At 46.3% G+C, this 25,248-nt stretch overlaps 1 protein-coding gene across 1 annotated transcript in view; it reads left to right on the top strand.

The window, feature by feature from the left end:
• The window catches only part of POLR3F (RNA polymerase III subunit F), a 38,804-nt gene extending 24,357 nt beyond the window's left edge, over window positions 1-14,447 (top strand). The window contains exons 8-9 of the mRNA XM_044290747.1: window positions 4,424-4,615; window positions 14,072-14,447. Coding sequence (XP_044146682.1) covers window positions 4,424-4,615; window positions 14,072-14,149 — 270 coding nt within the window. The 3' untranslated portion in view covers window positions 14,150-14,447. The remainder of the gene's footprint in view (window positions 1-4,423; window positions 4,616-14,071) is intronic.
• The last annotated feature ends 10,801 nt before the right edge of the window (window positions 14,448-25,248 follow it).

Genomic DNA, 25,248 nt, shown 5'->3' with positions numbered 1-25,248 from the left:
GGAGGAGCACGGCCCCGAGTGCTGGGGAGAGCACTGGCAGGAGGAGCACGGCCCCGAGTGCTGGGGAGAGCACTGGCAGGAGGAGCACGGCCCCGAGTGCTGGGGAGAGCACTGGCAGGAGGAGCACGGCCCCGAGTGCTGGGGAGAGCACTGGCAGGAGGAGCACGGCCCCGAGTGCTGGGGAGAGCACTGGCAGGAGGAGCACGGCCCCGAGTGCTGGGGAGAGCACTGGCAGGAGGAGCACGGCCCCGAGTGCTGGGGAGAGCACTGGCAGGAGGAGCACGGCCCCGAGTGCTGGGGAGAGCACTGGCAGGAGGAGCACGGCCCCGAGTGCTGGGGAGAGCACTGGCAGGAGGAGCACGGCCCCGAGTGCTGGGGAGAGCACTGGCAGGAGGAGCACGGCCCCGAGTGCTGGGGAGAGCACTGGCAGGAGGAGCACGGCCCCGAGTGCTGGGGAGAGCACTGGCAGGAGGAGCACGGCCCCGAGTGCCTGGGCTCGGGCAGAAAGTGGAGGGGACGGCTGCTTTAGATGCTGCTTTTTCCTGAATGGTAGAAGCTAGAAACATGCAACTGGTCTTGTTTGAAAGCTGAAATTCCAGGCTTTCATAAACAACCAAAATGCTTTTATTTTCCGCTGTATTCACTGCATCCCGATTTCTTTCAGTGCTATCTTCCCCTGTATTGAACTGATTGCTGTCATTCTGATATAGCTTGTAATTTCAGCTTTCAGCCAATACAAAGCCCATAACTCTAGCTGGTACCAAACTAGAGATATGAGCAGCTAAAGCAGCCCCCCCCCCCTTCCTGTCGGTGTGGAGGAGAATGAGGGAGCAGCTGCAGAGCTGACAGGTGACTATTAAGAGGCTAAAACAAATGCTGGTTAGCTGTCTGTGAGAGGATGCACACTGCTCTGGGGTAGTGGGGGAGGTTATCTGCATTCTGATTGGTCTTGCTAGTTCATGTGAGGAGAGCAAGGGGTTATGGGAAGTGAGGGAAATACAGGATGGCCTCAAGGACAGGGCAAAGATCACCACAGGAAGTGCAGCAGAGGCCATCTTAGGAAGATGCTGAAATAATGGCACAGAGAAATAGGGTTGCTAAGGGCTGAATACCGACATCAGAAAGGTAAAATTAACTGGAAAAAAAAAACTTTGTGAATATCTTCCCTTCAGCATCACATATGTTAGGAATTTCATTTTTGATTACACTTTAACCGCTTCAACCCCGCTAGCTGAAACCCCCTTAATGACCAGGCCACTTTTTACACTTCTGCACTACACTACTTTCACCGTTTATCGCTTGGTCATGCAACTTACCACCCAAATGAATTTGACCTCCTTTTCTTCTCACTAATAGAGCTTTCATTTGGTGGTATTTCATTGCTGCTGACATTTTTACTTTTTTTGTTATTAATCGAAATGTAACTATTTCTTTGCAAAAAATTTTCTTACAAAAAATATGAGACTTTGTAAGAAAAAATAAATAAATAAAAAAATCATCATTTTCCGCTAACTTGTGACAGAAAATAAAAAATTCTAGGAACTCGCCATGCCCCTCACGGAATACCTTGGGGTGTCTTCTTTCCAAAATGGGGTCACTTGTGGGGTAGTTATACTGCCCTGGCATTCTAGGGGCCCTAATGTGTGGTAAGTAGTTTGAAATCAAAATGTGTAAAAAATGACCTGTGAAATCCTAAAGGTGCTCTTTGAAATGTGTGCCCCTTTGCCCACCTAGGCGGCAATAAAGTGTCACACATCTGGTATCGCCGTACTCAGGAGAAGTTGGGGAATGTGTTTTGGGGTGTCATTTTACATATACCCATGCTGGGTGAGAGAAATATCTTGGCAAAAGACAACATTTCCCATTTTTTTTATACAAAGTTGGCATTTGACCAAGATATTTATCTCACCCAGCATGGGTATATGTAAAATGACACCCCAAAACACATTGCCCAACTTCTCCTATGTACGGCGATACCAGATGTGACCCTTTTTTGCAGCCTAGATGCGCAAAGCGGCCCAAATTCCTTTTAGGAGGGCATTTTTAGACATTTGGATCCCAGACTTCTTCTCACGCTTTCGGGCCCCTAAAAAGCCAGGGCAGTATAAATACCCCACATGTGACCCCATTTTGGAAAGAAGACACCCCAAGGTATTCAATGAGGGGCATGGCGAGTTCATAGAATTTTTATTTTTTTTGGCACAAGTTAGCGGAAATTGATTTTTTTTTTTTTTTTTTCTCACAGTCTCCCTTTCCGCTAATATGGGACAAAAATTTCAATCTTTCATGGACTCAATATGCCCCTCACGGAATACCTTGGGGTGTCTTCTTTCCGAAATGGGGTCACATGTGGGGTATTTATACTGCCCTGGCATTTTAGGGGCCCTAAAGCGTGAGAAGAAGTCTGGAATATAAATGTCTAAAAAAATTTACGCATTTGGATTCCGTGAGGGGTATGGTGAGTTCATGTGAGATTTTATTTTTTGACACAAGTTAGTGGAATATGAGACTTAGTAAGAAAAAAAAAATTCCGCTAACTTGGGCCCCAAAAAATGTCTGAATGGAGCCTTACAGGGGGGTGATCAATGACAGGGGGGTGATCAGGAAGTCTATATGCGTGATCACCTCCTTGTCATTGATCACCCCCCTGTAAGGCTCCATTCAGACGTCCGTATGCTTTTGCGGATCCGATCCGTGGATCCGTAAAAATCATACGGACGTCTGAACGGAGCCTGACAGGGGGGTGATCAATGACAGGGGGGTGATCAATGACGGGGGGGTGATCAATGACAGGGGGGGTGATCAATGACGGGGGGGTGATCAATGACGGGGGGGTGATCAATGACGGGGGGGTGATCAATGACGGGGGGTGATCAATGACGGGGGGTGATCAGGGAGTCTATATGGGGTGATCATGGGTGATCAGGGGTTCATAAGGGGTTAATAAGTGACAGGGGGGGGTGTAGTGTAGTGTTTTGTGGTACTTTACACAGCTACCTGTGTCCTCTGGTGGTCGATCCAAACAAAAGGGACCACCAGAGGACCAGGTAGCAGGTATATTAGACACTGTTATCAAAACAGCGTCTAATATACCTGTTAGGGGTTAAAAAAATCACATCTCCAGCCTGCCAGCGAGCGATCGCCGCTGGCAGGCTGGAGATCCACTCGCTTACCTTCCGTTCCTGTGAGCGCGCGCGCCTTCACAGGAAATCTCGGCCCTCGCGAGATGACGCGTATATGCGTCACTCTGCGCAGGGCTGCCGCCTCCGGACCGCACATCTGCGTTAGGCGGTCCGGAGGCGGTTAAACAATTTATTTTTGTCTGAGGCATCCATTTAACAGGTATCACATATATATTTAAAACAGGGGACTAAAACCTGATGTGCACAAAGCCTATCTGTGACAGTGAGCAGTTTATACTCTCTCATTGGAAAGTGGTGATAACATGAAAAAAAGTTCTTGTACCCACCCCACTGTGGTCACTGAAGGCTGGACAGTAGTAGAGATGACAGGAACAAGCCATGATCTTTCTTCCTGCTGTCGCTTACTGCTCCCTGCAGGGTTACTATCGGATCTCTGCCAAACAGGACCTTTACTTTGAGGCATCATGCACAGCGGGTCTGCAATATGTGGGCACCGGCCGTGTGCTCACAGCATCACAGATGCGGACCCACTCACTTGAATGGGTACACAATCCGGAGGGGCAGTGCCGTGCGGAACAGTGTGCTTCTGTGTGGTTCCTCTACGTGACTCTGCACTGCAAAAAAATAGAACTTGATTTTTTTGGTTCAGACGGATCACGGACCCATTCAGTTTGAATGGGTCTGGATCCGTCCCGGCAACCGCATGCAAATTGCTGTCCCCAAAGCAGGGAATGGCCGAGCAATGGCCGTGTGCATGAGGCCTAAAGGGGTTATCCGTGAAATAATATTGATGACCCATCCACAGGATAGGTCATCAGTATCACATCAGCGGGGGTCCGAATTTCTACACCCCTGCCGATCAGCTGGTTTGGGAATCTGTGGCGCTCACCGGAGCTTTAGTGGGCATGGTGGCCTCCCGGGTGCTTTGTTTTGCAGCTCTGCCCAATTGACTTGAATGGGACTGAGTTGCAACTAGGCCGTGTGACCAATGTACGGTGACGCCACATGGCCTAAGACGAGGCCCCTGTGCTCAGTGAGCACCTGGCATCTTCTAACAGCTGATCAGCGGGGATCCCAGGTGTCAGACCCCCGCCAATCTGATATTGATGACCTATCACTAGAATAGGTCATCAGTTATTCCCGGATAACCCCTTTTATTTAGCATACTACAAAGGTGTAAAGGTGTATGTTTTACTCATGCATCAGTACTTCTTCACATTAGATCTTTTTTTTTTTTTTTTCTAATATGCTGTTTTTAAGTCTATATTTTTCCATCTTAGGTTGAACTATCAATGGAAGATATAGAAACCATCCTGAACACATTAATTTATGACGGGAAAGTAGAGATGACCATAATTGCTGCTAAAGAGGGGACAGTGGGCAGTGTAGATGGACAGATGAAGCTATATAGGGCGGTGAACCCAATCATACAGCCAGCAGGCTTAGTGCGTACTCCCTGCGGTCTGTGCCCGGTAAGTGGACATTATGTGAATGATGTGTGTGTATATATATATATTTACCTGATGTCAGTTAGAATGAGAGCAAAAGCTGGATCACAGGTAGTAGAGAGGAAACTTGCCAGCCAGTGGACACTTCTGTCAAAACCTGGCACTTCAGTTGCACTTTAGAAATTAAAGGGGTTGTCCCATAAAAAAATATTCAACAGTTTTAAAACAAGCACCTGGATCAGAATTATTTTGTAATTGCATGTAATAAAAATTTTGCGTAGCCACTGTGTTATTCAATAAAATATATCCATATAGCGCCACCTGCTGTTTTTTTTTTTTTCTTATTTCTTTGACCTGGTCACTGAGATGGCTGCACATGCTAAGTGTTATCCTTCAACTGCCTCCTGAGCTGTGATAGGGAGAGCATAGACATGCCTCCTGAGCTGTGATGGGGAGAGCATAGACATGCCTCCTGAGCTGTGATGGGGAGAGCATAGACATGCCTCCTGAGCTGTGATGGGGAGAGCATAGACATGCCTCCTGAGCTGTGATGGGGAGAGCATAGACATGCCTCCTGAGCTGTGATGGGGAGAGCATAGACATGCCTCCTGAGCTGTGATGGGGAGAGCATAGACATGCCCCCTGAGCTGTGATGGGGAGAGCATAGACATGCCCCCTGAGCTGTGATGGGGAGAGCATAGACATGCCCCCTGAGCTGTGATGGGGAGAGCATAGACATGCCCCCTGAGCTGTGATGGGGAGAGCATAGACATGCCCCCTGAGCTGTGATGGGGAGAGCATAGACATGCCCCCTGAGCTGTGATGGGGAGAGCATAGACATGCCCCCTGAGCTGTGATGGGGAGAGCATAGACATGCCCCCTGAGCTGTGATGGGGAGAGCATAGACATGCCCCCTGAGCTGTGATGGGGAGAGCATAGACATGCCCCCTGAGCTGTGATGGGGAGAGCATAGACATGCCCCCTGAGCTGTGATGGGGAGAGCATAGACATGCCCCCTGAGCTGTGATGGGGAGAGCATAGACATGCCCCCTGAGCTGTGATGGGGAGAGCATAGACATGCCCCCTGAGCTGTGATGGGGAGAGCATAGACATGCCCCCTGAGCTGTGATGGGGAGAGCATAGACATGCCCCCTGAGCTGTGATGGGGAGAGCATAGACATGCCCCCTGAGCTGTGATGGGGAGAGCATAGACATGCCCCCTGAGCTGTGATGGGGAGAGCATAGACATGCCCCCTGAGCTGTGATGGGGAGAGCATAGACATGCCCCCTGAGCTGTGATGGGGAGAGCATAGACATGCCCCCTGAGCTGTGATGGGGAGAGCATAGACATGCCCCCTGAGCTGTGATGGGGAGAGCATAGACATGCCCCCTGAGCTGTGATGGGGACAGCATAGACATGCCCCCTGAGCTGTGATGGGGACAGCATAGACATGCCCCCTGAGCTGTGATGGGGACAGCATAGACATGCCCCCTGAGCTGTGATGGGGACAGCATAGACATGCCCCCTGAGCTGTGATGGGGACAGCATAGACATGCCCCCTGATCTGCCCCCCCCCCTCCCCCCAGCCTCTGATCTGCCTGCCCCCTCTGGTAACGCAACCCCCCCCCAGTATTAATCATTGGTGGCAGTGGCCACAGGGTCCCCCTCCTCCCCCCCATCATTGGTGGCAGTGTCAGTTCCGATCGGAGCCCCAGCAGTGTAATGCTGGGGCTCCGATCGGTTACCATGGCAGCCAGGAGTCACGCTACTGAAGCCCTGGCTGCCATGGTATGTTAGTGAGCAGAGAGCAGCGCATTATACTCACGTGCGCTGTGGCCGCCGGTCGCTCCTTCTTCTGTCTGTGCGGCGGATTGCTAATGCTTTCAGCATTAGCAATGCGCCGCACAGACCTATGAGAAGGAGCGACCACTGGCCACAGCGCACGTGAGTATAATGCGCTGCTTCAGTAGCGTCCTGGCTGCCATGGTAACCGATCGGAGCCCCAGCATTACACTGCTGGGGCTCCGATCGGAACTGACACTGCCACCAATGATGGGGGGGAGGAGGGGGACCCTGTGGGATATGGCCGGCACATTCATTGGTGGCGCAGTGGCCACAGTTCCTCCTCCTCCCTCCTCCGCCTCCGCCTCCCGCCTTGCTTCACGAAGTCTGCTGAGACTTCGCGGAATAACTTCTTAAATTAATTTCTACTGTAAAAAAACATTTCCCAAACTCTGGTTCTGTTCCAAGTGGTACCTTGGTTTTTTACAGTACAAATGAATTTATTGCACAAAGTCTCGCGAGACTTTGCGAAGCAATAACTTTGTCTCATCGGAGCCAATACATTGTAATACTGTACGGAGCTCCTGCTCCCTACAGTATTAGAACAAAGTTTTATGGAAATCGACTTCAGATGTTTCATTTGCAGTCGATTTGCTCATCCCTAATTATGATGCTTTGTTTATTATCCACATGTGACATCACATTTCTCGCTCATATCATTGGGGGACACAGGACCCTGGGTATAGCTTGCTGCTGCCACTAGGAGACACTAGGCTGAAAGCTGTTAGTTCCTCCCCTGCAGGCTATACCCCCTCCAGCCTGGAGAGAGCATATCAGTTTTTAGCTTAGTGTGGTAGGAGGCAGACCTCCCTGCTTTGCAGGGTGGCGCTTTTTAATAAAAAAAAAAATTTCTTATAGGTTTACTGAATGGGGCACAGATTTCTGTCTCCCTGGGAGGCTGGCCGGTGTCACTGATTTCACCGCCCTGCCTCCCCCAAGAAGACAAAACGGACCAGGGCAACCTCGCTCCCCTGCTTCCCGCCAGCAAGAGGGCCACCTAATCTCCAGCCCTTCTCTGCCGGACCCCTGCTGCCTGGTGCCAGCGGTCGTGTGGTGGCCCTGCTGGTTCCGATTTGCAAGGGCGAAGAGCACTGATGAAGCCAGGTGAGTATATCTCTCCCTCTCTCCCTTCCTATTATAGGGGGTAGCGTCTGGCCAGCAACTTCTTCCTACCGAGCGCCGGGACATCAGGGGTTAAGTCCACCTCAGGCAGCATTTTTACATAGACGCAATCGAATGGCCGTGTCTGGATGGGGGAGAGCCTCCTCCCATATCCCCCCTCCACCAGAGAGGGTAGCGATATTCGGTACCCTTCCAGTACGGGTACAGATCACTCAGCGGCACCCGTTACAGAAGGGCACATATCGTCGCAGGCGCTACCATCTTCTGCATTGCAGCCACGTTATGGGGGGTTAAATAGATTCGGCCACCATCATCTTTTTACTCGGCCGCTATTTATGGCGGCCGCATGCGCCGCCCGACGAAGACCGGAACGCAGTGGGGTGTGGCTTATTCAATTTTATTCAAATCACCCACTTCGCCTTCATTCACAAGTGTCGGAGGAGGTGGGGCCTATTTTCCTGCCTCAGCACAGCTTCCTCTTCCTTGCGACAATCGCTACAGGGCGAGACACAGGACTGGGGACAGCCATATTCTTGTAGGAGATCGCTACCCCCTCCAGCATAGAGACAGGCCACAATGTCTGACCCAGCCAATGCTCCCCCTCAGGCTTCCTGCAGGACCACCTACTATGCCTGCACTTTATGCTCAGTAAAATTCCCTCGTGGCCAGTCACTATCACTATGCTCTGCACGTCATGCGCCTGCACAGAGCCATCCCCCTATTCTTCAGCAGCCCACAGAAGCACAAGACCATCCTGGCTATGGGGAACCCGACTGGGCAAGGTCCCTGTCCCGGGCAGTGGAAGAACTCTCTAAAATCTCCCTTTCCATTCCTTTCCTTACTGGGTCGTTTGGTTGAGAAACCGCCACCAGTGCAGTCCACACCGTCGCAGGGCGTACAAACCAGAGGCAGACCTCTGACGCCTCTGCATCCCCCCTACCTCCTGGCTCCCATTCGCAGACGTCCTCCCTCTTAGGTGACGCAATGTCAGAGGGTGAGATTATTGGGGATTTGGATGCAGAAATAGACCCGGAGCATTCTTCTCAGATTGCGTCCATGGTTGATAACCTGATATCAGCTATTCGTGACACTATCCAGGTTCAGAAGGAACTTCCCTCCACTAGCCACCAGGGGGTGTCATTTCTCAATTCGAGACAGACACCCAAGTCTTTCCCTTTACACAACGACTTTTCCGTCGTTATCACGAAAGCTTGGGAACAACCAGGTTTACGCTTCATTGTTCCGAAGCGACTGGACCTACTCTTCCCCTTTCCAGGCGATTATGTTAAAAAATGGACCTCTCCACCGAAAGTGGATCCACCGGTCGCCCGCCTGGCTAAGAACACGACCATTCCAGTAGTGGATGGCTCTTCTCTCCAGTACCCAGTAGACCGTCGCATAGAATCACTCTCCAAGTCGATCTTTGCAGCCAGTGGTTCGGCATTACGTCCGATCTTCGCCTCTGCATGGGTAGCCAAGGCGGTCTCGGAATGGGCCCTCCGTTTGAATTAAGACCTAGTGTCCGACTTTCCCTCCGCGGACCCTCAGTCCTTAGCACTCCAGATTTCTCAGGCAGGGAAATATCTCTGCAAAGCATCTCTAGACGTGGGGACGATGGTCGCTCGTTCCTCGGCTGTCGCTGTATCTATCCGCCGAGAGTTATGGCTTAAGGTCTGGAAGGCAGACCCATCCTCTAAGCGCACACTTTTGAGACTTCACTTTGCAGGGTCGTGACTCTTTGGGACCCGACTGGGCGAGATTATTTTTTGGAGGCAACGGGTGGGAAAAGCACCCATCTGCCCCAACCTAAGGTGAAACGTCCTTTTCATTCTAGAGCTTCCTCCTCCCGTTACCAGTCCTTTCGCCGCTTCTCGGGCACCCGTCCAGCCCCAACCTCAACGGCGGGACCGTCCACTCAAGAACGACGGAAGGGACCGGCCTTTGAGCCCCAGCAGGCCTGGCATCCATGTGCTCAGCAACCTCATTCCGCCCCAGGAAAACAGCCTTTAGCATGAAGGTGCGTCCCTACCCTCACGGGTGGGGGGGACGTCTCCTCCTTTTTCAGGAAATTTGGCGATCCCATGTTTCGGACGCATCGACGCTCAAGGTAGTTTCCTCGGGCTACAAAATAGAGTTCGTCTCTCCCGCCAAACCATTTTTTCCTCTCGCAGCCTCCCAGGGATCCTGTTCGAGCCGTGGCATTCTTTCATGCAGTTCAATCCCTTCTCTCACGGGGGGGGTGATAGCACCGGTACCCTTAGAGGAACGGTTTACGGGTTTTTATTCCAACCTGTTTGTGGTCCCCGGTACTGGACCTCCAAGTTATTGAACAGATTCCTCCAGATTCAGAGAATCAGGATGGTGTCCCTCCGTTCCGTGGTTGCTTCATTGGTAAAAGGTATTTTATGCCAACCATAGACATTCAGGATGCCTATCTCCACGTTCCCATTGCAACTGTTCACCAACGTTTTCTTCGGTTCGCCATTCATTCGACCCATTACCAATTTGTCGCCCTACCAATCAGTCTGGCGACTGCTCCACGAGTATTCACAAAGGTACTAGCACCCCTTCTGGGCCTACTGCGATCCAGAGGCATTACTCTACTACCGTATCTAGACGACATCTGCACTGGGCTTCTTCCCTTCAAATGTCTATACACATTAGAGAAGTGAAGTCTGCATAACGAGAGATACATATTATACCTCTGCTGCGGCTTCGCTATCCCTTTCTGGATACAGATCTGCTTTTAAGACATGCATATCTGCCTTGTCGGTATACTCGTACCGTATACTGATAATAGCCGTAGCAATGTCTCTATGATAATCTCAAACCTATAAGAACCAGTAGAATGATCTTCATTAGATACTGGTCACTTTGAGCAGTATTGAATGGGATCCATGCTGACAGTGATGGGGGATGGGTGGCCACCTGGCTGGTCAGACAATGAACATGACTCATCCTTCCTTATACAGGGGTGGGATGTGTGCATTGTCTGTCCAGCCACATTGATGCTCTTCCCTGTCCTTTGACATGTCATCACTTCCTGTATGTCATCACTTCCTGTATCCTTGTCTTGGGCCAGCCCCTTTTACACCTTTTGTGAGTAAATAAAAGAAACAGACTGGGCAGGGAGGAGGGGCAGTTGCTCAGCAGAACTTAACATGAAAACACCTTTGGCGGACTGCGGTTGAGATTTTTACCCTTTCTTACACAAAGACATTGGAGAGCGGATTACAACTATTAATATTTCTACAACATATCAAACTTGGAAGTCCTTCCTACATTTCTGCAAACAATGCAGTCTTTCTCCCAGGAAGTTTTCCCTGCCTACTGTACTGGCCTTTCTTCAATCTGGATTAGAACTAGGACTGGCTCTTAGTTCTCTGAAGGGACAGGTCTCAGCCCTTTCCATTTTTTTCCAGCGTACACTGGCAGTCTTGCGTCCGGTTAAAACCTTTATGCAGGGGGTGGCTCACACCACGCCTCCCTATCTACCGCCCTTACACTCTTGGGACCTGAACCTAGTTATGGTTTAACTCCAGGCCACACCTTTCGAACCTCCCTGAGAGAGGTCTCTCTCCGGTTACTTTCCTGGAAAGTGGCGTTTTTAGTGGCTATTACGTCTATTCGTCGGTTGTCAGAACTGGCAGCTCTTTCCTGCAGGGAGCCCTTATTAGTGTTCCACCAAGATAAGGTAGTGCTCCGCCCAGTGCCGTCCTTTTTACCAAAGGTTGTTTCTGTATTTCACGTTAACGATGACATTGTTCTGCCCTCTTTTTGCCCTGAGCCTTCTCATTCACAGGAGGTTTCCCTCCACCGTCTGGACGTGGTACGGGCCTTGAAAATCTACCTGTCAGTGGTGGCCTCCTTTAGGCGCACTGACGCTCTGTTCGTAATCTTGGAAGGGCCTTGTAAAGGTTTTAGCGGCTTCCAATGGGACTATTGCTCGGTGGATTAGGTCGGCCATTGCCGAGGCCTATCGTTCTAAGGGCAAGGCTCCTCCTCCCGGAATTACGGCGCACTCTACCAGAGCGGTCGGGGCTTCTTGGGCGCACCTCCACCACGCTTCTGCATCTCAATTGTGTAAGGCAGCAACTTGGTCATCCTAGCACACCTTCACAAAAGTTTGTAGAGTGCATTCTTTAGCCTCGGCAGATGCTGCTATCAGCCGCAGAGTCTTACAGGCCGCAGTGTAGTGACTTCCATGAGGGAGTACGTTTTTGACAGTTGTTGTTTCCCGCCCTGGGGATTGCTTTAGGACGTCCCACGGTCCTGTGTCCCCCAATGATATGAGCGAGAAAACAAGATTTTTGTGAACTCTCCTGTAAAATCTCTCTTTCGCATTATTCATTGGGGGACACAGCACCCAACTAATGTTTCTTTATACGGCAAGTGGGGTCCTGATTTGCCAGTTGGGACCTGGTTTTGGTTCGGTCTTATGGCAGTGTGCAGTTCTAGTTGTTTTTTTCAGTTAATTCTGCTTCTACTGCTGGAGCACAAACTGATATGCTCTCTCCAGGCTGGAGGAGATATAATAGTAACAGTCCAGCTCACCTGCATCAGTAGTTTGGAAGGTGCACGGATGGGAAGAGACCCAGACTCGTATACTTGAAAGGAAAAAAATCCAGCACCTCGATTTTTCGTGCTTAACGATGTGCTCATGATTAAGAACCATCTGGTTTGAAACGCGTAGACCGTATTGGGGCTTACACTTTGAGGATTTTTCACCGCTGTATATTTGGTTTTGTGGAGGAGATATAGCCTGCAGGGGAGGAGCTAACAGCTTTCCGCCTAGTGTCGCCTCCTAGTGGCAGCAGCAAGCTATACCCATGTTCCTGTGTCCCCCAATGAATAAAGCGAGAAAGAGATTTTACAGGTGATTTCCAAAAAATCTCGTTTTTACAATAACCCTTTCCTGTGACATCACTGTTTTTTATTATCCATGTGTTTATTATTAATCGCCTATTATGACATCACTCAGTTTGTCATCCCTGCACTGTGACATCAAAATGACTATTATTCCTGTGCTGTCAATGGGGCAGATTTACTAATCTTGTGGATGGCGTGAAATTAGATAGGCTGTCTAGACATGTACTAGATTTATCACAGAGAGTCAGACTGGAGGATAATTTTTCTGAGTATACCAGCTATTGGTTGGCATAGCTTGACAGAATTTTACACCAGCATTGTGCCACATTTTAGGGCACAATGTTGCATTTTAGGGTCCATTCACGCGTCCGTAGCGTGTTATGCGGATCCGCAAAACACGGACACCGGCATGCGGACCGCACATCTCCGGCACTAATAGAACATGTCCTATTCTTGTCAGCAATTGCGGACAAGAATAGGACATGTTCTATTTTTTGGGGAAACGGAATTGCGGACCCGGAAGTGCGGGTCCGCAATTCCGTATCCGGGCAGCACATCGTGCGACCCCATAGGAAATGCGGAACAAAATTGCGGACGTGTGAATGGGGCCTTAGACTGCACTTCCTTTGTCATGAGGGCACGGCCCTTTCCCATGAATTCACACCCCCTTTTTGGACTAAGCACAGATCACTTAGACACACCGTATTTTGGTATAATTTACACCAAAATCAAGGTGCACTCACATTAGTAAATGTGGATCACTGTTTAATATTTCTGTACTGGGACATCATTGTATTATCCCTGCGCTGTGGTGTCACAATGATTATTATCCTTATTGTAACATGTAATTGTGTGCACTATCCATCTTCTGTGATAACTACTGCTTATTATTCCTGCGCAGTTTCAGGGGCATAAGTATATTCGGTACAGAGGTGACAGTCATTGTGAGGATTGTCTGAGGTGGCCAACAATTCCTCAATTACATAACGAAATACCATTACTATATGTTGTATGTACTGTGTATCTGCGGGCTATGTTACAGTTTCTCCATCAGAACCCGAGAGCCTCATGTTATGTTTCCTGTCTAGAAATGAGCAGGTTTTGTGCCTGGTTTTTTGAGTTTGCAAATTTAAAGGTCTTTTCTGTAATTTTGAAATAGATCCCCCGGGATCCCCCACCAATCATCTGTATGAAGAGGCCGCGGCCCTTTAGTGATCGCCACAGCCTCTTCCTAGGCCAGTGATGTCACATTCATCGGTCACGTGGTCTAGGCAAGTCAATGGGGCTGAGCTCTGATGCCAAACACGGACACTATCCAATGGATGGCGCTGCACTTGGTAAGCTGCTAGAAGGCCTCCTCAAACAGCTGATCTGATCAGCGGGGGTCCCAGGTGTCACACCCCTGTCAGTCTGATATTGGTGACCTATCTTGAGGATAGGTTGCCAATTTCGAAAAACCATTTAATAGAATAAAAGGTAAATAGATTATCCCATTATATTCTATGGAGTAGTCAATCACTTACCTCCAGTTGTCACCCAGCTTTCCTGGAAACCGACATAATAAATGGATAAAAAAAATTAGGTCACTCAACTGTTCAGCGTTTTAGTTAAGAACTTAAACACTTTCTCTTATTTTGTCGTCCTAGGTATTTCATGATTGTCATGAAGGTGGTGAAATCTCTCCCTCTAACTGCATATACATGACAGAGTGGCTGGAATATTAATGAAGTCTGCTTATGAAAGTATAGCGGTATATTGCAGGATGGTCGTCATGGATGGAACATTAGACTGGACAGACTGTGCTAAATATATTTATTTTAAGATTTTATTATATTTGGTATTTGATGAAGAAGGTCTTGGCAGAGGAGCAACAAGGTTTTATTTAAATCATTCCATTCCTTATTTATAACTTGTCAGAATGTTATGATGTGAAGAATAATGCAAAATAATTCCTTAAATCTTATTTGCAAAGCAGATGCCTCATTGCTTGTTAGATAAGTGTTAATAAATTTACCTTATATGTTCACTCTCGCTCAGCCCCAAGTCCCCTAATTTAGGAAACTGATGATGTTGGTAAGTCCTATTTAAAGGAGTTATCCCATGACTAATGTAAAAAATGAGACACCACACAATACATGATAATCTCTTTCTAACAAAGCTAGAACCAGCCCTGTACCTCGCATGGATCCGGAAATCTCCCCATTCATTGCTCTGCTAGATTTATATCAAGCTGGCGGCTCAAAGGGAGTGTCTTTTCTGCTGCAGCTAAGGGGGCGTGTCTCAGCTCTCCCTATCACAGCTCAGTAGCCAGTTGAAGGATGAAACTGAGCATGTGCGGCCATCTGTGAGCTGGATGTAGAAATAAAAAAAAATACTATACAGATACATACAAGTATTCATACCCAAGTGCTGGTTTGAAAAGTGTAAAATATTTTTCGTGGGACAACCCCTTTAATGTTTTAAAATTTACAGCTCACCACGTTCTGTCAGTATGATGTTCCTTGTCATTGAAGTGAAATAGCTGTGACGTCAATGGCAAGAAGGCCGCGGCTCTACTGCGAGTGCCGCTGCCTTCTAAAACAGCTGATCAGCAGGGGTCCTGGGTGTCGGACCCTGGCCAATCAGATGCTGAAGATCATCATCAGTAATAAAAAGGTACAGAACCCCTTTAAATGGTGTCATTAGAAAGTACAACTTGCCTTGCAAAATATAAGTCCTCCCTGGAAAGGCAGGGAGTGAAAAAAAAAAACCTCCGGGTGGATGTCATTTAAACTAGATGTGAGGTCAGGATAGATCGGGAGATGATGTGTATTCTCCAAAGGTAAAAATTGGATCATTTCACTTTTGAGTAAAGCTTATAAGTTGCTGTGATTTTATCCTAATGTTAAAAAAATCCTGTTAATTTATATTCAGTCATTGTCATAGGGGGCATTAATGTCCCTGTGATTTGGCTTCCCTATAATAACACAGACCAGCAGGCGCTCCACACTGGAAGTACTGTCATCAGAACCAGGGAAGTTATTGTAAATCCCTTTAGGACCACTGCCATACATGTAAAGGGAAAGTCAGATTGTTTAACCACAGCTTCCCTGCTTCTGCTGTTTTAAACAGCAGATATCTGAAGCTAATGTCTGTGATTGGTGATAACACTGATCATAGACATTTTATTTCTCAGATTCTGTGGTTAATTGTGACCACGGCATCTGAGGCAGCTTTTCCCAGGAGCACTGTGTTCTCAGGGCCCAAATACAGTGATCGGGGTAGCCGTTCATTCTCTGTGTAAGTCTTGAGCATTAGGAAGCTAAGGGTTCCACAGCAATACATTCCTATGGAGGCCTGTCTGTTATAGGGCTCCAGAGGAACTTATTGAATCTCCTATAAACTGAAATGGTAAATCATTGCAGTCTATGGGAGACATGATCTAATGATTGCACATTCAAGTCCGCTAGGGGGACTTTTATAAGAAATAACAAGTAAAAAAAAAAAATTTTAATCATTCTCCTTTCCCCCACAAAAAATAATTTGATCACTTAATAAAAAGTGATCAAAAAGGCATACACACTCCAAAATGGTGTCAATAAAAACTACAGATCACCCCACAAAAAATGTATTTATTTTTTCTAGCGTTTTTATTTTTACCTATTAAAACACAAGAAAAACTATATAAATGTTGTAATTGTACAGACCCAGGGAATAAAGGTAACTGCTCAGTTTTTTTTTTAGTTTTTTTATTCGTTTTATTGAACAGGTCTATAGTACCGAATTATACAGAACAACTACATACCAAAATTCTGAAAAACAAGTACAGCACTGTGTCTTTACAATCTTAATCAGGAAGAGCATGACATTTGGTGTACATAGAGAAGATCAAATATGAATGACTTATACATATAAGTAAAGCAGCAGTGAATCTATGGGCTGAATACAAAGTTTGTGAAGAGGAGCACCACAGTCCCCAGACCTTTAGAAACTTAGGGAAACACCTTTGATTTTTGAAAACTATATTTTCATACGGTATTACCGTATTCACCAATACCCTCCACTGGTTCCCGGTGGGAGTTCTATCTCCCATCCACCTAATAGCTATGGCTTTTCGTGCCAAAAATAAAACTTCCCTCAAAAATATTCTGGTATAATGTGTATAAATAGCCTCATCCATGATACCAAATAAGCACATTATAGGATCCATAGTGCTGGGAAGAGTCAGTAAATTAGACAAGAAATCTGTAATTTCCTTCCGGAATGCTTGTATATATGTGCAGTCCCATATAAGATGCCAAAAGTTAGCCCCTTCTGCAGCGCACCTGTGGCATCTTGAATGTGATAGCCCGTCCATCTTATACAATCTCGAGGGTGTTAAATAACATTGGTGTATAACGCATAACTGTATGAACTTGTTATTAATAGCAGGAGAAACCAAGGATGGTGACTCCAAGACATCATCTATGTCTTCATATTTAAGTTCTGGTATTATGGTTTTCCATTTAGAAATGGCTAGTAGTGGGGTAGATTGTATCTTGGTGCTCAGTAAATGGGTATATAATGCTGATATGAATCCACGGGGACCTTGTGAGCGAATCACTCCAATCATTGGATATATCAATTCGGGTGGCACTGAAGTGAGAATGCAAAGCATGTCTTAATTGTAAAAACCTGTAAAATGCTGTTCTAGGTAGGTTGTATCTATTACTTAAAGCATCAAAAGTGTTAAAAACTTTATTACTATACACATCTCCCAAAGTTCGTATGCCATATTCCTTCCAGAATTGATTCCCAGGAAGAGAAACCAGAGAGGAGCATAGGATTGTCCCATAGTTGTGTCTCAGCCATACAACCCCTATATGCATGTATCCTCTTGTAGGCTTCCCAAACCTGTATAGCTAATCTGTGTATTGGTAACAGTATTCGTGAGAATAACTGAGGTTTCTCCAGTACAGGCCATAAAGATTTAAGGTTCAGATATGCGGCCAAGTGAGCCTCCGAGTTGGCTAGTTGTTCTGTGCAGGACACCCAGGTCCTCAGGTGCTGCAGTTGACCTGCCAGATAGTACGAGTAAAAATCAGGCAAAGACATTCCTCCCTCCCCCCTAGGACGACACAGGTTGGGTATGGATAATTTGGGTCCATTAGTGCCCCAGATGAATGGAGACATTATTGAAGTAAGATGCTGAAAAATTGCTTTGGGGACTATATATGGGGCATATTCTAACACACATAGAAACTTAGTATAATTAACTTGATTAAATTAATTTTGACCTGATAGTGGTAAGCCATTCCACACCCGAAATTTATCTCTGCTGTAATCTAGAAGAGGTTGTATGTTGGGAGAATGGAAGGCATCCATAGTAATAAATATGCCCAAGTATTTAAATTTAGTAACCATAGGTAATTCTCTGGGGAAACATATCTCTTCTGAAGTATAAAATGGGAACAGAGCAGATTTGGTCCAATTAATCCGTAACCCTGAAAAATAGCTAAAAGCGTCAATTAGAGAGATGGCACGAGTAAGGGTACCCTCCACCTCTGTCATAAAGAGCACCATATCATCTGCATAAAGTCCCACCCTGTCCTCCCTATCTCCCACCTGCACTCCTCGATATTGTGAATCGCCTCTAATCCGCACGGCTAGGGGTTCTATTGCCAGGGTGAATAGTAAAGGGGATAGTGGGCACCCCTGCCTAGTCCCCCGACCCAGATGGAAGAACGCCGAGCACATACCATTTACCAGAACATTGACCTTTGGTTGTTGGTATAATATTGAGATCCATTTAATGAAGTTGGGTTCAAAACCAAAGCATTGAAGAGTGGCTAGCAGGTACGGCCATTCCACTGAATCAAAAGCCTTAGCAGTGTCTAGGACGCCAGTGCCTATTTCTGCTTCTGCCTAGGACCTATCTGGGTTATCGCCTGTACTGTTCTGATGTTATCTGTTGTGGTTCTGCCAGGCAAGAATCCCGACTGATCGGGATGGATAATACCATTAATAACACCTGTCAAGCGCATAGCCAGTATCTTGGCCAATATTTTATAATCAAGGTTCAATAAAGATATAGGTCTATACGATCCAGATTCCGTTGGATCCTTGCCTGGTTTAAGAAGCACCACAATAGTAGCTTCATATAATGACTGTGGTAAACTCCCTTTTACAAAGGAGTCCTTATACATTTGAATCAGAGGGGGAGACAAAATATCTGCATATTTGGCATATACTTCTAGTGGCAATCCATCTGGGCTAGGGGACTTCCTCCTCGCTAAGGAGGCGATGGCATCCGTAATTTCTTGTGGCTTCTAACAACTCTACTGCCTCACTTGACAATTTGGGAAATTCCACTTCCTGGAGAGTCTGAGGCTGGGTTCAGACCTGAGCGTTTTACAGCGCGTTCCTACGCGCTGTAAAACGCTCAACAGGCAAGAACCAATGATTCCCTATGGGAATGGTTCTCACCTGAGCGTTTTACAGCGCGTACGATCGTGCAGTAAAATGCCCGACGCCCCAAGAAGTACAGGAGCTTCTTTGGGGTGTCTTGTCGCGTGTTCCCGCACATAGACTTCAGCGGGAATGCGCGACAATGGGCGTTCGCTTGTCTCTGTATGCGCGATTGCAAGCGCCCGTACAATCGCGCATACAGAGCCTGATTCTGTCTTACTATATGTGCTAATAATTTGCCAGATTGTTTAAAGGGTTCCTATCACCTCGTTTTGACATAATTAGCTATCAGACACTAGCGATCCGCTAGTGTCTGCTTTACCAAACAATGCTATTATAACACCTTTGTGTGCAGCTGTTTGCCTAAAAAACGAACTTTTATTGATATGCTAATGAGCCTCTAGGTGCTATGGGGGCGTATTTTCAGCACCTAGAGGCTCTGTCTACTCATACAAAATGCCGCCCAGCGCGTCCCTCCAGCCCGCCCATCTTCTCTGGAATGCGATCCTCCCTCTGAGCCAGCGGACGAATTCTCGCATCTGCGCCGTGCGCGTCTGTATTCGGCGCAGGCGCAGTGAATGTTTGACCGCTCCCTGCAGAGACATCTCCACTGCAGGGAGCGTTCAGACAGTCACTGCGCCGAATACAGACGCGCACGGTGCAGGCGCGAGAATTCGTCTGCTGGCTCAGAGGGAGAATCGCATTCCAGAGGAGATGGGCGGGCTGGAGGGATGCGCTGGGCGGCATTTTGTGTGAGTAGACAGAGCCTCTAGGTGCTGAAAAGACGCCCCCAGAGCACCTAGAGGCTCATTAGCATATCAATAAAAGTTCGTTTTTTAGGCAAACGGCTGCAGACAAATGTATTATAATAGCATTGTTTGGTAGAGCAGACACTAGCGGATCGCTAGTGTCTGATAGCTAATTATGTCAAAACGAGGCGATAGGAACCCTTTAATAAAAAAAACATTTTACATTTAGCTTTTTCGCTCAATAAGGTGAGGTATTGACGTCCTTTTAATAGCCATTCTTCCCTGTTATGGTCTGTGGGGTCTGCCACATCTACCTCCTCCAATCTGGAGCATTCAGTTGCCAACTCCTGTTCCTGTCTAGCTGTAGCTCGTTTGATAAAAGAGATGGATGATTTCAGGCATCCCCTCAAGTACGCTTTCAAGGTTTCCCATACTAGTAATGCATCTTCATGAACTGTATGGTCTGAGATAAACACAGATAACTGATCAGAAATACGAAACTTGCCAGACTTTGTGGCCACCTGCCTCCTTGGGTGCTGTGGATAGGGTCCCCACCCGTAATAATAGAATGCAAAAATCACAGCAGGTAAGTTGTTTTTCTTTTTTACATGAATTAATTTTATTTCTTAGGAAAAAGCAGCAATGTATATGCACAAACGTTTTCGGCCTTATTGGGCCTTCGTCAGGCACTAGAAAAGTAATTTTGGCAAAAATCAGTCCATATGTACATGATGGTCAGTTTACATGTTATATATTTAACACAAAGTACATCCGTTACAACAAAATCGCCATCTTTGTCTTTGTAGTAGAAAACAATATACACTGGTAAGTCTACTATGACATTCATATCTGTTGAATAGGTTATAAGGAAACTGTCCACCATAAGTCTTTTTAACTTTCTCAAATGACCTGATAACAGCTCAATTTACAGAATAATTGCATCCTATGATGACAGGGTATGTGAAACGTTCTTATATTGCATTACGTTTCTAAAAATAGGGCCAGAAAGAGTAACTGATATCTATGATGACTGTAGTATTCTATTGTATAGTCTTACCTATGCCGCGAGAGGTGAGAGGATGAGAATATATAAAGAGATGGAGCGCTCCGGCCGCCACACAGTACATCGGTCTCTGTGAGTCTGATGTCCCAGTCCCGCTTTTTAGCATGTTCGCGGCATCGGGAGGGCGGCCGTCTGAGGGAGGAAGTGCGGCCGGCGTGCGTTCCATGTTAGTGGAAACGGGTGGTGGAACGCATGATGCGTTCCAACTGACAGGAAGTATAGACTATGTGCGCTCCAAAGAGAGGTGAAGCGCACTGGACAGAAGCTAGTACAGAAAAACTATTATCTATAAGGAAAGTATGAAATTTTGAAAAAGGATACCTCCTGCGGCATGGTCCTAAGGGATCTATCTAGGATACCTGTGGGAATGGTGAAAAGCATAGAGATTAGTATTTGAAGAAATAAACGATGGATAGACTATGGCCATATGTAAATTCTGACAATATGGTAATCGCTTATGCTGTGGAAATACACACTTTACAATAATATTAGTTGTAACCATCAAATCATAGTTATCTCAACTGTAATAATTGTAAACTCATGATATGTCTTGAACCGTCACAAGCAGGTGAGAAGTCACATAAACGCACAAAGTTCATATTCTCTATTCAGTCCTTTGGGAGACAAGGTTTGTAGAGTATGAATCCAGAATGCCTCCGTGTTTCAGCATCCCGGATCTGTCTCCCCCTCTTCTCGGGGGTAACACATGTTCAATGATTTGAAATTTCAATTGTGAAATGTTATGATGGGCTTGATCAAAATGATGTGGGAGTGGTAGTAGCAGATTCTGACGGCGTATTGTGGACTTATGTTGACATATTCTGTCTCTGATTGTTTGTGTGGTTTCGCCTACATACATTAGGCCGCAGGGACATTTAATGGTGTACACTACATAATCTGTCTCACAAGTAAAATAGCCTTGAATTTTATATGGTTTGCCTCTGTGTGGGAAAATCCTTAATGTTTTTTAGGTCGACGATTGCACGGGAGAATGGGGTTTCCTGAATTCCTCAATTTCCGGAAAGGCCTTTCGTAAGAGGGGCCAATGGGACTTAATTATATTGATCACTTTTTGTGCATTGGGATGGAATTTATGAACAAAGGCAAGACGTTTGTCATTTGTAATATGCCTGGTTTACTCCCTTATCAGGAATACGATCAGCTGGTGAAAATAAAGTCAGCCAAAAAGGATGTATTCTCATAGAATATCCTAACCCTTTATCCTTGGAAATCAAAGTCAATTTCACGGGGGAATGATCAGAGACTCCTCTAGCTCCACATTCCACAGTGTAATCCAAAGAGCACATAGCAGAATTGCCAAAGGTATAATCAATACGCAACAGGGCATTGTAACTAGCAGACTGGCATGAATAGGTTCTATCCTCAGGATATTTAAGGCGCTACATATCCTCTTCCAACAGCCCGGCTAATGGCGATTTAGCATCTCTCGGCCTCTGTGGCATCCCCCTGAGAAGAACCTGTCCAAGCTGTTGCATAATGTCATATTACAACCCCCCATGAACAACACCCTTGCTTATGGATAAGACGCAGCAAAACTCATTGCCTGGTGTAATACTTGCAAGGAGGAAGGTGGGGGTATATATACACCCATAATCACATATAGAACATAATTGACGTATGTGGCTACAAAGATGAACCGTCTGTTGGGATCAATTTGCAATTTCTCAACCTCCCATCGTAAGGATTTATTTACCAGCACAGAAACACCCTGGGATAAATTAGTATGACATGAGTGCTGTTCCCATTGAACCCAGTTCTTATGTGCCCGTTTAGTAATGGCTGGAGTTAAGTGTGTCTCTTGAAGGCACAAAATATGGGGATTGAATTGTCTGACTCTTGAAAAAAAACATAGTGCGTTTCCTAGCCCCCTAATATTCCAGGACATTATACGTATATCCGTCATATCAGATTATCATAATAATCATTATACCCCTTCTCCATACTCTGTGATCCAGCTTCCAAGATCCTATCAATAAGTAATACATATACCATCGTTGATCTAACTCCTACAAAGAATAATGCTGTACATTATAGAAGAACCGGCTAGTAAACATAAACATACCACAAGGTATCTATGGATTGAGGTGTAAACTCATTGACCCAACCCAGATATCCTGGTAATTAGGTTAAAACTATCAAAATTTCCGTGGCAATAATCACACGGGGTGTGCTAGTGGCAGTGTTTGCCCGTTGCACTAGAATACACTGAACTACAGCATTGTAAACATGAGCCACAACTATAATGCTCATTAATACTCGCAAATATATGGAATTATATGAATGATAGACAGGAGATACTCTCAGAGGAGAAAGTCCCTTATAACTGCTATACTATATACCGAGTTTTCCATAGACAGAGCAAGGAGAAGCTCATTTGTTTCTTGGTCTCGCCTATATCCCATGAGTCTCGGGTTCACCTGAGAAATTTCAACCAGTGAGGATAGAGATAGAGAAGAGGTCGGCATGTATAAAGAGAGACAAAGAAATAAAAATATAAAGGGAAGGAGCAAAGAGGATGGAAGAAGGAAGAGTATATAGATGACTCCGCTCCTGAGAAGACTTGAAGTCCATTGGCGGTAAGTTTAGTTCAAAAGAGGTGGCTCATCTCTGTGCTCTTGCTGGTCTAGCTTTGCCGTCCAGCCAATTAGAGACTTCCATCGGCGTGTTAAAGAATCTGCTGGTTTCCCCGTCTGCGACCCGCAGTCTGGCCGGATATACCATCGAGTACGGTGGATTCAGATCTTTAAGCCTTCTTTTGACCGCAGGAAAGGTTGCCCTGCATTTTTGGAGATCTGCTGAAAAATCTGGAAATAGCATGATATTTGCATTTTCAAAACGCTGTTCTGGTTTGCGTCGGGCAAGTTGAAGGATATGATCTCTATCTGCAGAGTTGAGTAGCCTGGCTAATAGAGGCCTCGGAGGTGCCCCCGGTGGTAAAGGCTTTGCTGGCACACGGCGAGCCCTCTCGAAGGTGGAAGAAAAAATGGCGTCAGGAAACGTAGACCGTAGCCATGTGGTCACAAAGACACTTGTATTAGTGCCCTCCGCTTTCTCTGGTAGCCCTATAATGCGCAGATTATTGCGACGTGTGCGATTCACGTAACAGTCGCATTTCTGTTGCCAGAATTCCACCCTCTTCTCCAACTCCGCTATTTGTGCGGGTATAGGGGCCGTGTGGTCTTCCACAGCAGAGATTCGATTTTCAGTCTCTCTGATTCGTTCCCTCATGTTTTGCATGTCATGCCTCAGCAGACCAATATCTACTTTCACCTCCTCCAGCTTCCCAGATAGAGAAGAACGGCAGCTGGCTATGGCTTGTAAAAGCTGCTCGGTTACTTGTTTCAAAGAAGGCTCAGACTCCTGGGCAGGGTCTTCGCTGGAGGCAAGTGAGTCTCTTGATGTCTCCCCCCCCCCCCCCAACAGCTCAGTTTTACTGCATAGGAAACAGTTTAAATGAAACCCATAAAACTATTGCGGAATTGAACTTTTTTCAATTCCACCCCATTCAGGTTTTTTTTCTGGCTTCCCACTACATCGAATGCAATATCAAATGTTGCCATTAGAAAAGTACAAGTTGTCCTGCAAAAAAACAAACCCTCATACAGTTATGTGCAGAGAAAAAAAAAAAGTTATGGTGCAGGGAAGAAAGGGAGTGAAAAGCAAAAACGCCCAGTCCTGCGGGGAATTAAAGAGAACCTGTCAGCAGCTTTTAAGGTAATCTTTTACCAGTTTTATGCTACCCTATCTGAGGGCTGCATAAACTAGTGACAGATACCCTGATTATTGGCCCAGTTGATGAGCCCACTCTGTATTTTACCTCTTGGTGTCACAATGGCCTCCATTAAATTCAGGGAATGCAGGTGAGCCCACAGCATGTATGTAGAACCTGCATTCCCTGAATTTAAATAGAGCCCAGTATGGCACCAACGGAGGTAATATTTAGTGTAGGTTCCTGTCCTAAAGAGATCACCTTGTCGTTGGCGGATAGGCATAAATTATTTTGTACAGAAATCTCACATTTATAACGTAGCATTAGTACATTTTCTATAGTAAGTATGGCTCTATTTGTTTGCAGAGTGCTGTTGCACAGTTTTTTTTTTTTTTTTTTTTTTTTTTTGCTGCTATGATAGAAGTGCCTTTGCAGTTGCAGACAAGAATAGGAGACGTTCTATCTGTTTTGCGGGGCCACTGAACGGAAGTGGACAGCACACTGTGTGGGAGCCGAATCTTTTGCGGCCCCCGTTTGAAATGGATGTGTCTACATCAGTTCTCCAAAACTGTGGAACGGATGCAGACACAAATATACGGTTGTCTAAATGAGCCCTAAGGCTGAGTTCACACTGCATATTTAACGTTTACTTAAGATGTTTACAATTGTTTGCCATTCAGCTGCATCAGGGTAATACAGAAGTGATCGGTTATTAAAGTGCAAATACCTTTTAAATAGCAGACAACATATTTTGCTAGAGATGGTAAGAGCCTCCACAGCCTACAATGAACTTCCCACACATTGCACAGGCTACAATAATAGATGTAAAGGTGTGAAAAACAGAACAACAGTACC

Source organism: Bufo gargarizans, chromosome 4, assembly GCF_014858855.1.
Source record: "Bufo gargarizans isolate SCDJY-AF-19 chromosome 4, ASM1485885v1, whole genome shotgun sequence".
NCBI lineage: Eukaryota > Metazoa > Chordata > Amphibia > Anura > Bufonidae > Bufo > Bufo gargarizans.
The sequence above is the reverse complement of the archived record's forward strand: the minus strand, read 5'-3'. Positions and strand labels throughout refer to the sequence as shown.